The sequence below is a fragment of the Podarcis bocagei genome (assembly GCF_964188305.1).
Source record: "Podarcis bocagei genome assembly, chromosome: 5".
NCBI classification, from domain to species: Eukaryota; Metazoa; Chordata; class Lepidosauria; order Squamata; family Lacertidae; genus Podarcis; species Podarcis bocagei.
The window spans coordinates 40,928,379-40,945,103 of NC_138129.1; the positions used below are offsets into that span (position 1 = coordinate 40,928,379).

The following is a 16,725-nucleotide window of genomic DNA, read 5'->3' on the forward strand; positions in this document are numbered from 1 at the left end:
GCACTGTTATACAGTGGTTTCGCTCCTTTCTCCTGGGCCGTGTTCAGAAAGTGGTGGTGGGGGATGAGTGTTCAGACCCTTGGGCCCTCACTTGTGGGGTGCCTCAGGGTTCCGTCCTCTCCCCCATGCTTTTTAACATCTATATGAAGCCGCTGGGAGAGATCATCAGGGGGTTTGGACTGGGTGTCCATCAATATGCAGATGATACCCAGCTCTACCTTTCTTTCAAATCAGAACCAGTGAAGGCGGTGAAGGTCCTGTGTGAGTGCCTGGAGGCGGTTGGAGGATGGATGGCGGCTAATGGATTGAAGTTGAATCCTGACAAGACAGAAGTACTGTTTTTGGGGGACAGGGGGCGGGCTGGTGTGGAGAACTCCCTGGTCCTGAATGGGGTAACTGTGCCCCTGAAGGACCAGGTGCGTAGCCTGGGAGTCATTTTGGACTCACAGCTGTCCATGGAGGCGCAGGTCAATTCTGTATCCAAGGCAGCTGTCTACCAACTCCACCTGGTACGCAGGCTGAGACCCTACCTGCCCGCTGACTGTCTGGCCAGAGTGGTGCATGCTCTAGTTATCTCCCGCTTGGACTACTGCAATGCGCTCTACGTGGGGCTACCTTTGAAGGTGACTCGGAAACTACAACTAATCCAGAATGCGGCAGCTAGACTGGTGACTGGGGGCGGCCGCCGAGACCACATAACACCGGTCTTGAAAGACCTACATTGGCTCCCAGTACGTTTCCGAGCACAATTCAAAGTGTTGGTGTTGACCTTTAAAGCCCTAAACGGCTTCGGCCCAGTATACCTGAAGGAGCGTCTCCACCCCCATCGTTCTGCCCGGACACTGAGGTCCAGCGCCGAGGGCCTTCTGGCGGTTCCCTCATTGCGAGAAGCGAAGCTACAGGGAACCAGGCAGAGGGCCTTTTCGGTGGTGGCGCCCGCCCTGTGGAATGCCCTCCCATCGGATGTCAAGGTGATGGACAACTACCTGACATTCAGAAAACATCTTAAGGCGGCCCTATTCAGGGAAGCTTTTAATGTATGATATTTTAGTGTTTTTTGGTTTCTGTGGAAGCCGCCCAGAGTGGCTGGGGAAACCCAGCCAGATGGGCGGGGTACAAATAATAAATTATTATTATTATTATTATTATTATTATACTGTACACCATGATGTGCTTCTTTGGATAGACATGGTATTTTTTCAGTTAAAGTTGTGAGGTTTTTCCATAGACATGGCTCTGAAGCCTTAATGTGCTTCGGATTTCCTTTAAGGCATTTGCCCTTTTTAACAGATCCCTGTCCCTTGTCCTTAAATCTTGACGATCTCTCTCCCCAGACAATGCATGATGCTGATGTTGTCCTCTCTTTGGTCGCATGCAGGCCTGCAGCACCAATCTACACCCTGGAAAAAGAGAACAAACCAGTACAGCACTATAGTAACAGAGGACTGTGAGACTTATTTCTTCAGACTTTTCTTATTCTGACTTTAGGTTTACGAGAGTTCTAACACCTCTTTAAAAGCTCTCAAGTTGGCAGTCATTGAAGGCCGCTCAGTGGTGTGGGTGGCTTTCCTACTTTTCAATGTATTAGTACTCTCTTCTTAATCATCCCTCTTTCCCCTTGTCTGCTACTGTTCTGTGGCTATTCTTTGGTTTAATAATAAGCTGTTCACTGATTTAACAATGCTAAGCTGTGTTCAATAGATCCTAGTTAACCCACTGATCAGTGGCCTACCCTCTGAGACAGTCAGTTGATGGATGACAAGAATTCTTCAATTAGTGTGTTCTTAATAAGCCAACTAGCCCTGCTGCAAAGGCCAATCAAGTTAGGAATTATACAAAGTAGACTTCAGGAACTGTCTTACCAGCAGCATCAGGCTAAAAAAAAAACCTGAAGCCCAATGATGAAGCACATTCTAGTGGCCATTAACATTTAAGTTACAGAATTCACTAGGTTCTGATTATTGGCTAGACTATCAGAATCTTAAATTTGCCTGCAACTGGGAAACAGGCTATTCTTCTCTAATGTTTGCTCATGTAGAAGGGCATGTAGCTGAAATTTTGTTTTCTAGTCTCTCCCTCACAAAAAGCACCTGAAGGCAGGAAGAAAAGCTTGGGTATTTAAAATTAATAATTAATTTCATTTGTTTAATTAGGTAAGTGAATGCATTTGTTTAAAATTAATATTTGTTTTATCATTCTGTGCATGGATACAGAACACTTGCAGGCACACCAGGGATTGGCCCATAGCATTGTATGTTTCCAACAGTGGGAGGAAAAATGCAAATTCTTCCTTTGCCACTCCTGATTACTTCCCTGCCTTGGAGCTTCCCATGGGCCACATGGCAGAGTAGTGGTGGTGGTGAGAGCAAAGCCTGGTGAATGCCTTAGTACTCTCTTCTTCACTGCTCATGGCAGCTGCAGTGGCACCAGCAGAGTTATGACAATGATGCCACCTGCCACCATTGCAGGGTCAGATTGGACCTGGGTCAAAGATGATGGGACAAGGAGATGACATGCTGGATGGACTAGCTCTTCCTGTTTGTTGCCCCATTTTCTATTGGTCCAGATTGTCTCTGCTGCCAAAGTGCTCTCCAACCATCAGACACTGTTGGCTATTTGCAGTATGGTAGCGCTGCAGAGAGCTTGCTGGGGAGACCATGCATTAAAAAGGGACTCAAAAATAACTTAAACAAGGTTTTAATAAGAAAAACAAAAACTCCATTTACACTAATACATCAACAAACCAGATCCAACCACCAACCCATCCCCCAGGGTAATGGGAGAGCTAGGTGCTGCTCCTTATATACTACACCCAATTGCTGACACAGCTTAATCAATACAGCTATGTTTCACAGCTGTAAAGCTGGGTCTCGTTATTTTGCTCTGGCCCTTGCTCTGGCCCCTTAAAGACATACACATCGAGTGGAACAATGATGAACCTTTACATTTAAAGAAACCATTCAACAGACACATGTTAGCCAGAACCAACACAGTGCAGAACTGGCGCAGCAGCCACAATTTCAGGTCCCAGGAAGAAGCCTTGTATGTGTTGAGTGTGCGCGTGCATGCGTACGTGTACATACATACATATGTACAAAAGAGTACAGTGGTACCTCTGGTTACAAACTTAATTCATTCCGGAGGTCCATTCTTAACCCGAAACCGTTCTTAACCTGAGGCGTGCTTTCGCTAATGGGGCCTCCTGCTGCCACCACACCGCCTGCGCACAATTTCTGTTCTCATCTTGGGGCAAAGTTTTCAACCCGAGGTACTATTTCCGGGTTAGCGGAGTTTGTAACCCAAAGTGTTTGTAACTCAAAGCATTTGTAACCCGAGGTACCACTATATGCTGTTCATACTCCCATGTCCCTGACTGTTGGTCATGCTGGCTGGACCTGATGGGAGTAGAAGACCACAACATCTGGAGGACACCAGGTTGCAGATTGTTAGCCTAGAGTATTCTTCTACCTTGAGTCCCCAGATGTTGATGGTCTACAATTTCCATCATCTTTGTCCATTGGATAAGCTAGATGGGAATAATGAGAGCTGTAGACCAATAACATAAGGGGATCTAAGATTGTAGAAGCCCTGCTGTGTTTTGAGTTGTGGCCATGCTAATATTGGGCTTTCCTGTGGCATCTACAACTAACTTCCATAGGAAAGGAGCACAGACAATGGGCACCCTACTCAAGCCTTCTTGTTGTCTAATTGGCTCTGTCTGCTTACCCAAATGTCAGCTTTTGCCATGACGTCATTCATTGGCTAAAAGCAATGAAGGGCAGGAGTAGCATAACGTCCAAACTTATGGAAACTCAGAACTGTGACGCACATCTTCCATGATGCAATCCCAGGAGAATCACATGACCCACACCTTGATGTCACCATGAAAAGAAGCGTGTGTGTTTTTCAAAGTGAGAGTGCAGTGTGAGAGTGTGGCATCCAAAATGGCTGACGCAATCTCATGGGAAAAGAACAGGGCGCAGGTATGGAGTAGGCTATTTTTCTTCAGAGAACAAATGAGGAGCATTGTGGCTGCACATTTTGCCTCAAATCTCTGTTTCCACCTGTGTTGGAAACTTACATTGATTAAAAAGAAAGATGGGAATTTGGGGGCTTATGACTCAGCCAGGAGTAATGCACACTCACCACAGATTGAAGATCTGAAAGGGGCTGTATTGTGATCTAAATGGCTGAGTGACAATTACTTCAAAACAAACTATTTTTTGAGCCCAGGATGGAGTCAAGGAAGCTCAGCATCACCATCAAAACACAACAGTCTGAATCAATTCAAGCTTTAAAATGAGCTTATTTTCCATGGTGAATTTTTGCTCAGTTCCTCTCAGCAGTTTTCACCATTATGGCTGCAGTCCCAATGAAAGTAGTCCAGACTGCATAGTGTTGTTGTCACAGCAACTGCTCTCAAAGAGCTTTGCACTAAATTCAGCACATTGCTGCTGCTCCAAAAGATAAGTGCTAAATAACAGTAGCAACAGGCATGAGGGCACATGATGCAGCTGTCTTGCTGATGGTAAGCAGGCTTCTGCCTGGTCAGTACTTGGATGGGTAGCTATCTGGGAACCCCATGTATGCTGCCTTGACCTCCAGGATGAAAGGAAGGAAGGCAAGATATAAATCTACTAAATAAACAATAGGGGTAATACTGCCGACAGATATACCAGGATAGCAGCCTGCAGCCTGAGGCCCGGGGAGCGAGGCACCCCAGGCTTTGGGCAGCTATCCGCAAGCCTTAGGAGCCCGGCAGGAGTTCCCGCTGGGCTTCCAAGACTTGTGGATAGCAGGGAGCAGCCCAAATCCCGGGGAGCGCAGTGTTGCACACCCCGGGCTTTGGGCAGCTATCCGCAACCCTTTGGAGCCCGGCAGGAGTTCCCGCCAGGTTCAGAAGGCTTGCGTATAGCAGCAAGCTCCGGGAGCGAAGGTGAGGTCAGGCGCAACCTCGCCCCCGCTCCCGGACTCGTTCTGAGCTTCCCCCGCCCCAGCCCCGTGGCTAAAATGGAGGCCAAGACAGCGAGCGGGATGGATCCTGCTGGCTGTCTTGGCTTCTTTGCTCTTTGGGGCTGGAGTGGAAATAATTTTTTTTTCTTCATTCCCCCCCCCCAAAAAAAATAGGTGCGCTCTATGGTCTGGTGCCCCCTATAGAGCGAAAAATACGGTAAATCAGGGAAAGGACAAAGTGCCTATTTTACTCTCAGTATAACCAGGAGCTAAATATATAATTTTCCTCTCCTTTCTTCCTCTCACTTCATTATGTAAAATAGGATTTCCCCATTATCTATTAAGGAAAGCCTATGTGATAATCTCATTAATCACAAAAGACTTCAAGGAAGGAGCATGAGACTAGAGAAGACCAGCACAAAATTAACCTCATCCATGAACTGGTTGTCACTGCTGTGTTTGTGTTGTGGTGATGCCAATAGTGTGTCTTCTAGTCACATCTATAATTTTCATAGGGAAGTAAAATTTAATAAATGATTCACTTTTATATTATTGTGAAAACTGAAGCAATAGCAACACCTACCACAAGGGGGAAACATTGTGCCATGTAATCCATATTCTAAAACTATGGATATAAATTGAGACACTTGTAGAATTATAATGCAAAGTAACTTGATTCTCGCCTCCTGCACTAATATGTGGATCAGAACATAATTGTCCTTTGGATTTCACACTTTCCCCAGTGTTATGATATAGTTCTTGGCAAGAAACAAAACAAAAACAAAACAACACCAAAATGCATTAAAATGCATATTTTATGATAAAATACACTTAGAAGTGCATTCACTGAGATAAAGTACATATTTAAAATAATATTTGTGATAAAATGCATAATTAAATAGATGTTTAGGAATTCTCATGCCATTTTTTTTTAATCAGATACATGCAGAAATAAGACCTAAAGGACTTTTGAAGGAATACAAGTGAAATTCACTGGAAAATATGTGGACTAGAAATATATAGATTCATCCATCCCTAAGTATCAAAGGCTGAAATAACTTGTGTTCTGAAAATGAAGCCTGGGTGAATAGTAAAATGTTCCCTTCTTCAATTTAGTGCGTTCAAGTTCACTATTCTCTTGGTAGCACTAAGAAGATCATTCTGTCTGCATAAGCATTTCTGTTTGCCCAACAAAACAAGCTACCACCTCCTCCCCTCTCCCCACCCTATTTTCAGGGTTCAGCTGGCACTCCCAAGAGGACTTGGGAAGGGAAAGGAGAAGCCCACCACACTCGTAGGAATAATTGCACTGGCTTCTGCTAATGCAACAATTTAGCTGAATGCAGCCCATGGAAATTCATTGGTCAAAATACATTTCTATAGGCCTTTGTTTTGTTGTTATATAAATGATAGCCACCAGTTTCAGTAACGTCACACATTTATATTTATGGATACTAAGTAACAGACCTAATGTCCAATGTGATTGGTTGAAAGAAAGTAGGTAGGAGATTTTGGCACTGGGGCAGACAACCATATGTGGAGAGCTTATAAAAGGGGAAATAGGTAAGGCAGTGGGTTTGTATTTACAGCAGCACATCTTTAGGGGATATGTATTGATCCCCAGTTCCTGTGCCATTCATTAAAAAAAGTCAATAGATAAAAAGATATTATAGGAGGGAATAAAGCATTTCAGCAAGGAGTAAAATAATAACAAAGTGGTATGAAGAAGGGGAAAGGGAATCTAACTACCTATCAAACCACCTGAACCACTTAATACAGTTCATTGTGACAGCTATAACAGTGTTTACACAGATAGGTATGTTCAGCCAAGGGACAAAAATGCCTGGTGGAAATAATGATCATTTATTTTTGAATGTAATGGATCCTTTGGCCTGATGGGAATTGAACAATCATGAAAATAAGGCGCAAGCCATCTTGATACTGTTAACATTCACCCCTCCCAAACCATCACCCAAGGCATGTCCTAATTTATGGCCATGTTTTTACTATTTTATGGTTTTACCAAGGCTTCACATGCTCTGGTTCACTTTCAGTTATCCTAGTCCTGGACCCGTCATAGCTCCACCACACCCAAGACTGGGGCATCATTTCCTCTTATTCTAATCCAGAGCTGCCCTTCCCTGTGCTGCAGCTTGTGGCATTTAGAGCTTTCTCTAATAGTTGCATGTTATCAATAACATTTGCATCAAAATCTGCTGCTTGTAACTGCAAGATACTTGTCAATATGCTGTGGTTTAAATCTTGATGAACATTGCCAATTTTTAAAATAATCTTTAAAATATATGGAGTGGCAAACAAGCCATTTATTGAAAATTAAGGTTAAATTAAGCACCCAACATCTATCTCTGGTAATAACTGTCCATTTTTGCCAGTCAAACTGTTGATGGATGAAATATCGCCGTAATAAATCTAGTGCACGCCTTCATGTGACATCCATAAATGGGTGGAATAAATCGCAATCAGCAATCTGCACATCAAGTATGGAGAGGCTAAACTGTATGCTAAATTATGAAGCTTATGCTTTAATGATTTTTATTGGTGTTTTGTTGTGATGCTGTTTATTATAGTTAAGTACTTTGGACAGTGAGGCATTGGAGAGCAGTCAGTGAAACCAGCCAAGTTAATGGGACTCCCTGACACCTTCCAAATGTACTGATAAATTATTAGGGAACCTGACCAGTTAATCTCTGTCTTCCTATTTCTTGTTCTTTTTTGTCACTGTACCTTCAGAAAAAAGAGCACACCTCTTTGTTCCTTTAGCACTGACATTTGTGGACAGACTTTGACTAAATCTGACCTCTCTGCTCTTCCTGACTTGTCCTTGTCCTTTTTTATTTGCCAGTGTCCCAGGAAGTAGTATATTTGACATATAAACAAGGGGGGTCCTCAACAAACTGTTGCATTGTATCCCTGGGTGTGAGCCTGGGGTTGGAAAAAACAAAAATTAGCATCAAAGATAGGAATCCTTGCTCTAACTTGAGTCCATGTGCAAAGCTTGCCTGTTTGCTTGCTTGTTTAGAACATTTAAAAATGCAGACCAGTCACCATGCAAGTCAATGGAGCACAAGGCTTCTGCATGCAAATGAGTGCTTGATTTGCCTGGCAGTAGGCAATATTAATAGGTTGCCCTTTACTGCAGCCTGAAAGATATAGGGAACTTTTGCCTGCGAATCAGCTAGCCAGAGTTTCGCCTCTGAACTGCAATGTTAGCAATGGATTACTTGGCAGGACCTCTGTATGCTATTCTCTCTCATCACAGCTCTCCAACACTGCAACTTGAGTGCAACAGTATACTGCAGCGCTGGTGGATGCAACTTTCTCAATCTATCCTGCAACGGGGGAGTTAAAAGCAACAGATAACTCTACAAGGTTGTTGTACCTTCTCAGCTTCAGCCCATGCTCCAGCCTACAACAGAAGCCTTAATACTTCTGGACAGTATTGTAGCCCGAACTGCAATATTCAGTGTGAACTACAGTGCATAGCTCCATGGGTCTGTCTTCATGCATTCCGTCCCCCACCCCCACCATCAATTTAAAAGCAAATACTGCTTCTGACTCTACTTGTTGCATGAATCAGCTGGAAGGGTGTGTGGGATGGGGTGAAGTACAAAGCAGCACAGTCAGGTGGTTTTCAACAGAGGCATCTAAAATAACTGGATGCTCTGAAGCTTTTTCTGTATCTTCTTTACTTCCACCCACTAAAAACAGGTGGCTGGCATCCCTTACCCTGTAAATGTCAGGACTGGTTAGATGGTTTGAAATGCTCACAGGGAAGTCAAGCAATTAATTCCCCCCCAGTGTGGTGTAGTGGTTAAGAGCGGTAGTCTCGTAATCTGGGGAACCGGGTTCGCGTCTCCGCTCCTCCACATGCAGCTGCTGGGTGACCTTGGGCTAGTCACACTTCTGTGAAGTCTCTCAGCCCCACTCACCTCACAGAGTGTTTGTTGTGGGGGAGGAAGGGAAAGGAGAATGTTAGCCGCTTTGAGACTCCTGAAGGGGAGTGAAAGGCGGGATATCAAATCCAAACTCTTCTTCTTCTTCTTCTTCTTCACACATTCTCAGGGGTCTGTCTTGTCAGACAATTCAGCTGTATCCTTAAAGAATTTCACTCCCCTTGCTGTATTTACCCCCAGGGAATAGCTAGTCTCTCAAGCGAGATTAGGATCACTGTAGGCTTCTCCCTCTTGTATAAAGTCTAAGCAAGCAGGGCTGGGGGAAGGAATCAACCTAGAGATGTGAAGGCCCAGGAAGGGACAGAGGGACAGGGGAGAGTGTTTCCAGGCCTTCACATCTTTACACTGAGTTTCCTGAAATTTAGAATGTCTCTGAGGGAGACTGCAAGTACTTAAATGAACACTACCTGCTACATACCGGATGAACAAGTACCCTAACATTTCTGGTATGGCATCTGAAGGTAACTTCACACATACACATTCATCACTGACTGAAACATCATGATGACTTGCATGTGCGAAAATGCCAAATGGCACAAATAGATCTTTCATTTTACCTGTCATGACCTCAAACAGTATTTTTCAATTGAGGTACTTCACACATTCAGCTGTCAGTCTCTGAGTGATGAGATTTGCTTCAGCAAACGTCCTATGTCAAGTGAAAGAGGGTATACAGTACTTGTTTTCATACATTTGTATATCCAGGGATTTATTAATTTTTTATTTTCAGCTTTCAGTCCAGTGGAAATTAAATGCGAACGATGTAAACAGATTACAATACATGTCTTGATTTTGCTAGCAGGGAATAAATAATTGTGGAAATCTTCAAAACTTTTCATTTCCCTTACAGCAAGAAAATATATTTGTAGATTTGGTTTTTGTTTGCTGTTATTTTGTTTGCTTTTATTTTTGCCAAATATTATAAATTTTAGAATTACAAATCTTAAGGCCTAAAGCAAGAAATCCTCTGCCAGTCTGATCTGTTATGACCCCCTACCCACTAAATTATGCTGCTGAAATAAAGGAAGTGGAAAGAAGGGTTCAATCAGTAGTAGTTTGGTTTTGGTACTCAAATCAAATACCTGGGCTCAGAATTCTTTAATTCTATGTGCATACCTTTGGCACCTGATTCTCCTTGATGGATCTTGGTGTTCTTGGTTGTTGTTGTTTTTTTAAAAAAAGATCATGCATGCCTGAAATCTGCTCACCCCATAACAATGATGACTTCAAAGTTGCAGCTGGGTTAGAGTTCCTGTGGAAAGAGGGGACAGCCATTGTTCCTTCAATTACAGTTTCCTACTCGTGAGACAGTCATATAATGCTTGTTTGTGGTTATGCACTAAATATCGATTCAGTGAATCAACACAGGGCAGGAATGGTGACACACAAATACAGCCTGCAATTTCCCATATTATTTAAGTAAATGCCCCTGAAATGTTTACTTATATTTTCTCCCTTTCACAATACTGTTTTTAAAACTAAGGAGTAGTGGAGGGGTAAGACTCCAGACAATAAAATACACTCCCTTTGTGCATTTGCACACAAAGGCAATTGCTTCAAGATGCCTTTATATATGGCCAAAACTGGCCTTTAGTTCTCAGAAGCAACAGGAAGTGAACCTCTGAACAATAGCTAATCACCGGAGGTTCCCTGCCTCCCAAACAGATGCTTATCTCCTTCTCCCAGGCTACCAACTGGGGCTTCCGGAGTCAGCAGAACTCTGAGACAGATTAGTTTCTTACACACACACCAGCCACATCATGTGAGAAGTGTTCAACGGGTCTATCTTTAGAACTATTTTCCTCAAATATTTAAGATGATTTTAAAATGCAAACCTAGATACACATGCAAAGTAAAAAGTTTTGTTGATCTCAGGGGAACCTACTTCTGAGTAAACATGTTTAGAATTGTGTTGCATAGCCTTGAAGTCCATCTGATTAAATGGAGCATTTAAGTTCTGGTTAAACTTAAGGTGCTTCAGATTAAGCCAATGCAGCAGCCTTCTTTCGAAACCCTTGGTAATGGGAATATTTAGGGTTCTTCTCCCCCCCCCCCCAGTTCAGTTTTTAACATATCAACAGGAATAAATAAAAAAAATCCTTCCAGTAGCACCTTAAAGACCAACTAAGTTAGTTCTTGGTATGAGCTTTCGTGTGCATGCACACTTCTTCAGATACACTGAAACAGAAGTTACCAGATCCTTCTATATAGAGAGAAGGTGGGGAGGGGTATTACTCAGAAGGGTGGTGGGAATGGGAGATTGGCAGATAGCTGAGATGAGCCTGTTGACGACTCTTAATGACTGCAATAGGTCTTACAGGAAAAGGCAAGGGGTGAGAAGGTGAAAAATGGCTTAGTCATGTATAATGAGATAAGAATCCAATGTCTTTGTTCAGACCAGGTCTCTCCATGGTTTTAAGTTTGGTAATGAGTTGCAATTCAGCAGCTTCTCTTTCCAGTCTATTTCTGAAATTCCTTTGTAGTAAAACAGCTACTTTGAGATCTTGTATAGAATGTCCTGGGAGATTGAAGTGTTCTCCTACTGGTTTCTCTGTTTTGTGATTCTTGATGTCAGATTTATGTCCGTTTATTCTTTGGCGTAAGGTTTGGCCTGTTTGTCTAATATAGAGAGCTGAAGGACACTGTTGGCATTTGATGGCATACACAATGTTAGATGATGAGCAATTAAATAGTCCCGAGATGGTATGTGTGATGTTGTTGGGGCCAGTAATGGTGTTGTCCGGGTGTATGTGGCAGCAAAGTTGGCATCTGGGTTTATTGCAGGCTCTGGTGCCAGTGTCCGTGTTAAGTCTGGTTGTAGTATTATTGTGGGTTAGGAGTTGTTTAAGATTGGGTGGCTGTCTGTAGGCCATTAAAGGTTTTCCTCCCAGAGCTTGAGAAAGAGAACTGTCATTGTCCAGGAGAGGTTGACAGTTGCATGACAGTTCTCTTTCTCAAGCTCTGGGAGGAAAACCTTTCATTGCCTACAGACAGCCACCCAATCTTAAACAACTCCTAACCCACAATAATATTACAACCAGACTTAACACGGTGGTGTCAAGAATATCAAATAATACCAAAATAACAAGCCACAGAGAACACGACAAATACAAGGTGCTTTACAAAGAACAAGAAGCATAGTATGAAGGTAAAGGGACCCCTGACCATTAGGTCCAGTCGTGACCGATTCTGAGGTTGCGGCGCTCATCTCGCTTTATTGGCCGAGGGAGCCGGCGTACAGTTTCCGGGTCATGTGGCCAGTATGACTAAGCCGCTTCTGGCAAACCAGAGCAGCACACGGAAACGCCGTTTACCGTCCCACTGGAGCGGTTCCTATTTATCTACTTGCACTTTGACATGTTTTCGAACTGCTAGGTTGGCAGGAGCAGGGACCGAACAACGGGAGCTTACCCCGTTGCGGGGATTCGAAATGCTGACCTTCTGATCGGCAAGTCCCACAGCACCACCTGCATAGTACAGGAACTGCTTAACTATTTGGAAGGTGTCTATATCTACTGTGCTAATTGAAAAGCAGACATGGTTTCTCTGACTCCTGATAATTGGGTTATCTCAGGCAAATTGAGCACAACATTCCAGTTTTCTAGCTAGTACGGGAGCTGCTTAACTGTTTGGGGGATGTCCATGTCCTCTGCTTTGGGAACCTGTTTTCAGGGCCTTCTAGTAGTCAGTTTGCCCTGAACAAGATTTCAGCTTCCTAGTGGGTGTGTAAGTACCGTAAACATTTGCAGAGCTGAGTAGAGCGCATGCTTCGTGTGCAGAAGGTCCCAAGTTCAATCCCCAGCATCTCCAGGTAGGGCTGATGTAGATCCCAGCCTGGAGAGCGGCTGCCAGTCAGTGCAAAGGGATAGTGTGGGGTTGCCATTGTCCTTGGAACATTTTCTGGAGGGGGGAAACAACCAGGCACCCCCATAACTCCCATCAGATCCTGACTTTGGCATGCAAGGGAGCTGTCAAGGCAGCTTTTTCGCATCCAGCTGCAGCTCCGCTCTGCTTTAGCTCCACTTCTGACCCAAGGTTCAGAGTGGAGAGTTGGTGGCAGAGAGCTGCCGCCCTCTCCTTGGCTAGGCTGCACCGTGCGCAACTCCACAACAGTGGAGAGAGGCTGCCGGCCGTGGCAGCTGCATCCCTGTGTCAAGCCTGACCCGTGTGTGGAGTGATGCTGCAGAGTGTGACGGACCTGCTGCTTCCTCGCACCCAGCCCTGTAGCCCTAGCAGAGAGAGGAGAGTGGGTGCTGCGTTTCCTTATGGTCTACCACTGAGTCAGCGTAACCAATACTGAGATAGATACACATATATCAACAGTCTGATATGTACCTATATCCCTGCCTTTGGGTATTATATATGCTGTGTTTTTATGTCTATAGCTTTATACCAACTTTCTGTGTTCTAGGCAGTTTGGAAGTACTGTACTGTAACCATTTGAGAGAGGGAGTAACCTTCTTGCTCCTTAGTTCCAGATGTCATAGCTAATAGTTATGTTTGTATGTATACATACTGAACTTTCTTATGGAGTGAATCAGAACGAAGTGTCACGTTTGTGTGGTAAGCAAGGACTGCTATTGCTGCCTAAGATTTTTATGGATAATGTTGCAAGGGATTTAGCTTGAGTTCAGATACAGCTTCCTTTGTTCCAGCGCAAGTGGGAAGTCACCACCACCAATCCTTTCCTTCTACAACCCTTTTTCTTCCCACACTGCTGGGAGCATTTTGTGTGTTTGAAAGAACATTACTGCAAAGTTGAGCAATTCACACCTCCTTTCTCAGTTTCTTTCAGGCAGTCCTTGCTGGCTGGTCATCCCTCTCCTTCAAGTCTTGCTGTAGTCAGTTTTAGTCTTAAAACAAATCTTTAGAAAACTATATTCATTGAAATGTAAGGAGCAGTGTACCAAGCTTTTACCTACCTTCTCTTATTCATTTTTGTACAATAAGCTGCTTTTACCTAATTCACATAAGAATTACATGAGAAATATTTTGAAAAATGGTCTTTCTAATCTCTTTTTCACTGTTCTTTACAATATCCATTTGAAAGCTGCTAACTCTTGAGGCCTTGGGAGTATAATAAGGAATGTCTCCAAAGAAATGACCCTTTCTTCGTGTGGGGAAAAGATTGGGCCAAAACTATTATGCACCATCTGTCTTGCAGTATTTAGCAAAGGAACTTATAGAAAACATGTTTTCTGGCAGATAAATTCCTAACCATATGTCCATTGCATCATTTAGTGTGAAACTAAATAGACTTTTAAATATTTGGACAAAATCCTAGTCTATTTGAATTAGTATTCAACACAAAAGCATGGGAAATCAGTTAAGCCGCCTGCAAGCTCTTAGCACCCTATTACCTACCAACCATTGCTTAGTGTTTATAGAATCAGATTACTTTCTACAAAGATTTGAGCATCTCCAAGGCCAGATTAAGGTGATTGGGAGCCTGGTGCAGTTTCCAAAACAGGACCACCCCCCTTTCCAAAAAAGGGAACACATGAAATAAGTTACCACAATAAATGTTTTGTGGTATCTTGAAGACTAACATGTTTATAATGACATAATCTTTCATGTACTACAGAAAAGAAATGAAAAACAAGGAGCAGATTATGAAGCAAGCGGAAAATCACTATGCTGCATCTTTTTCCTTTCTCCTCTGCTTCTTGGCAAAGCAGCGAAATCTGCCTCTCAACACAACCAACACATAGGCAGGCAAGAACAAGAAAGATGGAAAGGAGCCCACCAAGTCACTTCTTCCCTCCCCCTTCCAAGGGGGCTTGGCTAGAAGTTTACTTTAAAAAGGAAAAAGAAAGCTCAGACTCTGGGCCCCCTTACAGGTATAGGTCCAGGCAACTGTAGCATGAATATTCAGCCTTGATTATTTCAGTCCATGTTTGTACTGAAAACGGCAAAATAGATTTGGCCTACACTGGGGCGTCTAACATAAAACATACTAGGTTTTTTATTAAAAAATTATGAGTGGTGCTGAAATTGCCTGGCAGTAGATTATGGAAAAACGGAACAAGCTGTTTTTACACAAACAAATGCACAATTAAGGATGCAATCCTATGCCCAGGGCCGTCTTAAGCATATCCAACACCGAGGTGCAAAGCTCCCTCTGGCGCACCCCCCAACCCCCATTTCCTGGAGTTTTTTAGGGAGGACAGGACTGCCAGCGGGGCTGGAGGAGGCGGGCAGCAGCTGGAGGGCGGCTCAGCTGGCCACTTTGTGCCGTGGTGGCCACAGCAGACGGAGGCTTCGGATGCGGCGCGGCGCTTCTTCAGTGCGGCATGGCGGAGGCGGGTGAGGGCAGCGAGCTGATCCTGGGAGGCGCCACATCCAGCCTCTGCCTCTTCCCTGGCGCCCTCCAGAACTTGGTGCCCTGGTGCCCCATGCCACTAGCCTCTATGGGTAAGACGTCCCTGCCTCTATGGGTCTATGCCTGAAGCCCCAATGAATTCAGCTTATCTTCTGAGTAAACATGTATAGGATTGTACTGTAAGTTATGAGATGGTTACTTTGGAAAGTACATGGAGCTGAAGAACAAAGTTGGAATAGTGAAACAGTTTCCCACTGCCATTTTCAGCTCTATGTGCTTTTAAAGACTCCACTCAGATTCCCACATCCCTAGGAAAAGTCCAGTGTGTGTCCATGTGCTTGTTCTCTTTCTGTCTTTTGAGTGCAGGCAGATCTCATAGGAGGAGGATAGAAGTGACCAGGACCGGTGGCATGCATGGCACTCACTCAAAACTGCAAATGCCATCCCTTTCATTATTATTGTTGTTGTTGTTATTTGTCTATCTGCTGCCTCCAGTAAAACAGGTTGTTGAACCTTGCAAGAAGTATTTACCAGAGGCAAACAGGAATGAATATACCACCAAGAGGAGCAACCACTCCTTCAGCAGCCTTCAGTTGTGGGCAATATCAGACCATCATAGTTAAGAATTGAATCCTCTGCTTCAGAGGGAATTTCTCTGTCTGCTGGAAGCAAGAGAGCTCAGGTCACCATCCTGGGAACAATGGGATCACTATACAAATACCCAATTACTTTAATTACAAAGGAAGAGCCATGTTGTGTATTGCAGTTTCTGCAATACGCAACTGCCCACTGCATGGTTGTATATCTTAATATAGCTACTGGGGGTGAGTTTGCCCCCCACTTCCAATTAGGGGTAGAATGAGCATGTGAGAAGGAAGCATGCTGTGTCCACATCCTGGATGAGACTATAGGGGTAGAGTCTTGACCTTTACAGAGCAGCCCTATGCCATCGCCCCCACTTTCAGGTACTCATCCATCTTTTGGTTGATAGTGGGGGCTATGGTTGATTGCTTTTCATGGGCGCTGGATATAGAAATTCTCTTGGTGGGACCTTGTTGGGATCTTGGTGGCAATTATTAGGCAATTATTAATTTTTTGCCTACTTCTTATGCCTTTCGGGTGATGCTGTTTTGGCTCATAGGTCCCCATCCCCCCCCCCGGTCATGTTAGGGCATTCAGTGGAGGCACCAGTTGGATGAGTGGTGAACACATTGAGGCCCCTGGAGGGTTAAACAAAACCAAGGCATCCTACCTCTTAGTAAGGGGACATACTTTGGCTAGGGTGGCTGTCTTCTTGTTGAGTGGAAGAAACTTTCACTATAGCATGTAAAGCAGATGTCTACTAATAAATAACACTTATTACTTATTAATAAGTAAATTAAAGTTATCGAGAAAGTTACATTTGAATTACAGTATCTCCACTCACACTAGTGAAGAATAAACTTCCAAGTGTCTGTATCCTAAAGGCCTATAGGT

At 43.9% G+C, this 16,725-nt stretch overlaps 2 protein-coding genes across 3 annotated transcripts in view; one reads left to right on the forward strand and one right to left on the reverse strand.

Annotated features, from left to right (window-relative positions):
• The window catches only part of CD34 (CD34 molecule), a 143,518-nt gene that overhangs the window by 69,159 nt on the left and 57,634 nt on the right, over window positions 1–16,725 (forward strand). The gene's annotated exons all lie outside the window — the stretch shown is intronic.
• LOC308586695 (uncharacterized protein) overlaps window positions 1,160–16,725 on the reverse strand; it is a gene marked incomplete at its 5' end in the record, with an annotated part of 127,554 nt that continues 111,988 nt past the window's right edge. For both annotated transcript variants that reach the window (XM_081193588.1, XM_081193589.1), the window contains 2 exons: window positions 1,160–1,400; window positions 10,044–10,179. In XM_081193588.1, the coding sequence (XP_081049714.1) occupies window positions 1,308–1,400; window positions 10,044–10,179 (229 nt within the window). In that variant the 3' untranslated portion in view covers window positions 1,160–1,307. The remainder of the gene's footprint in view (window positions 1,401–10,043; window positions 10,180–16,725) is intronic.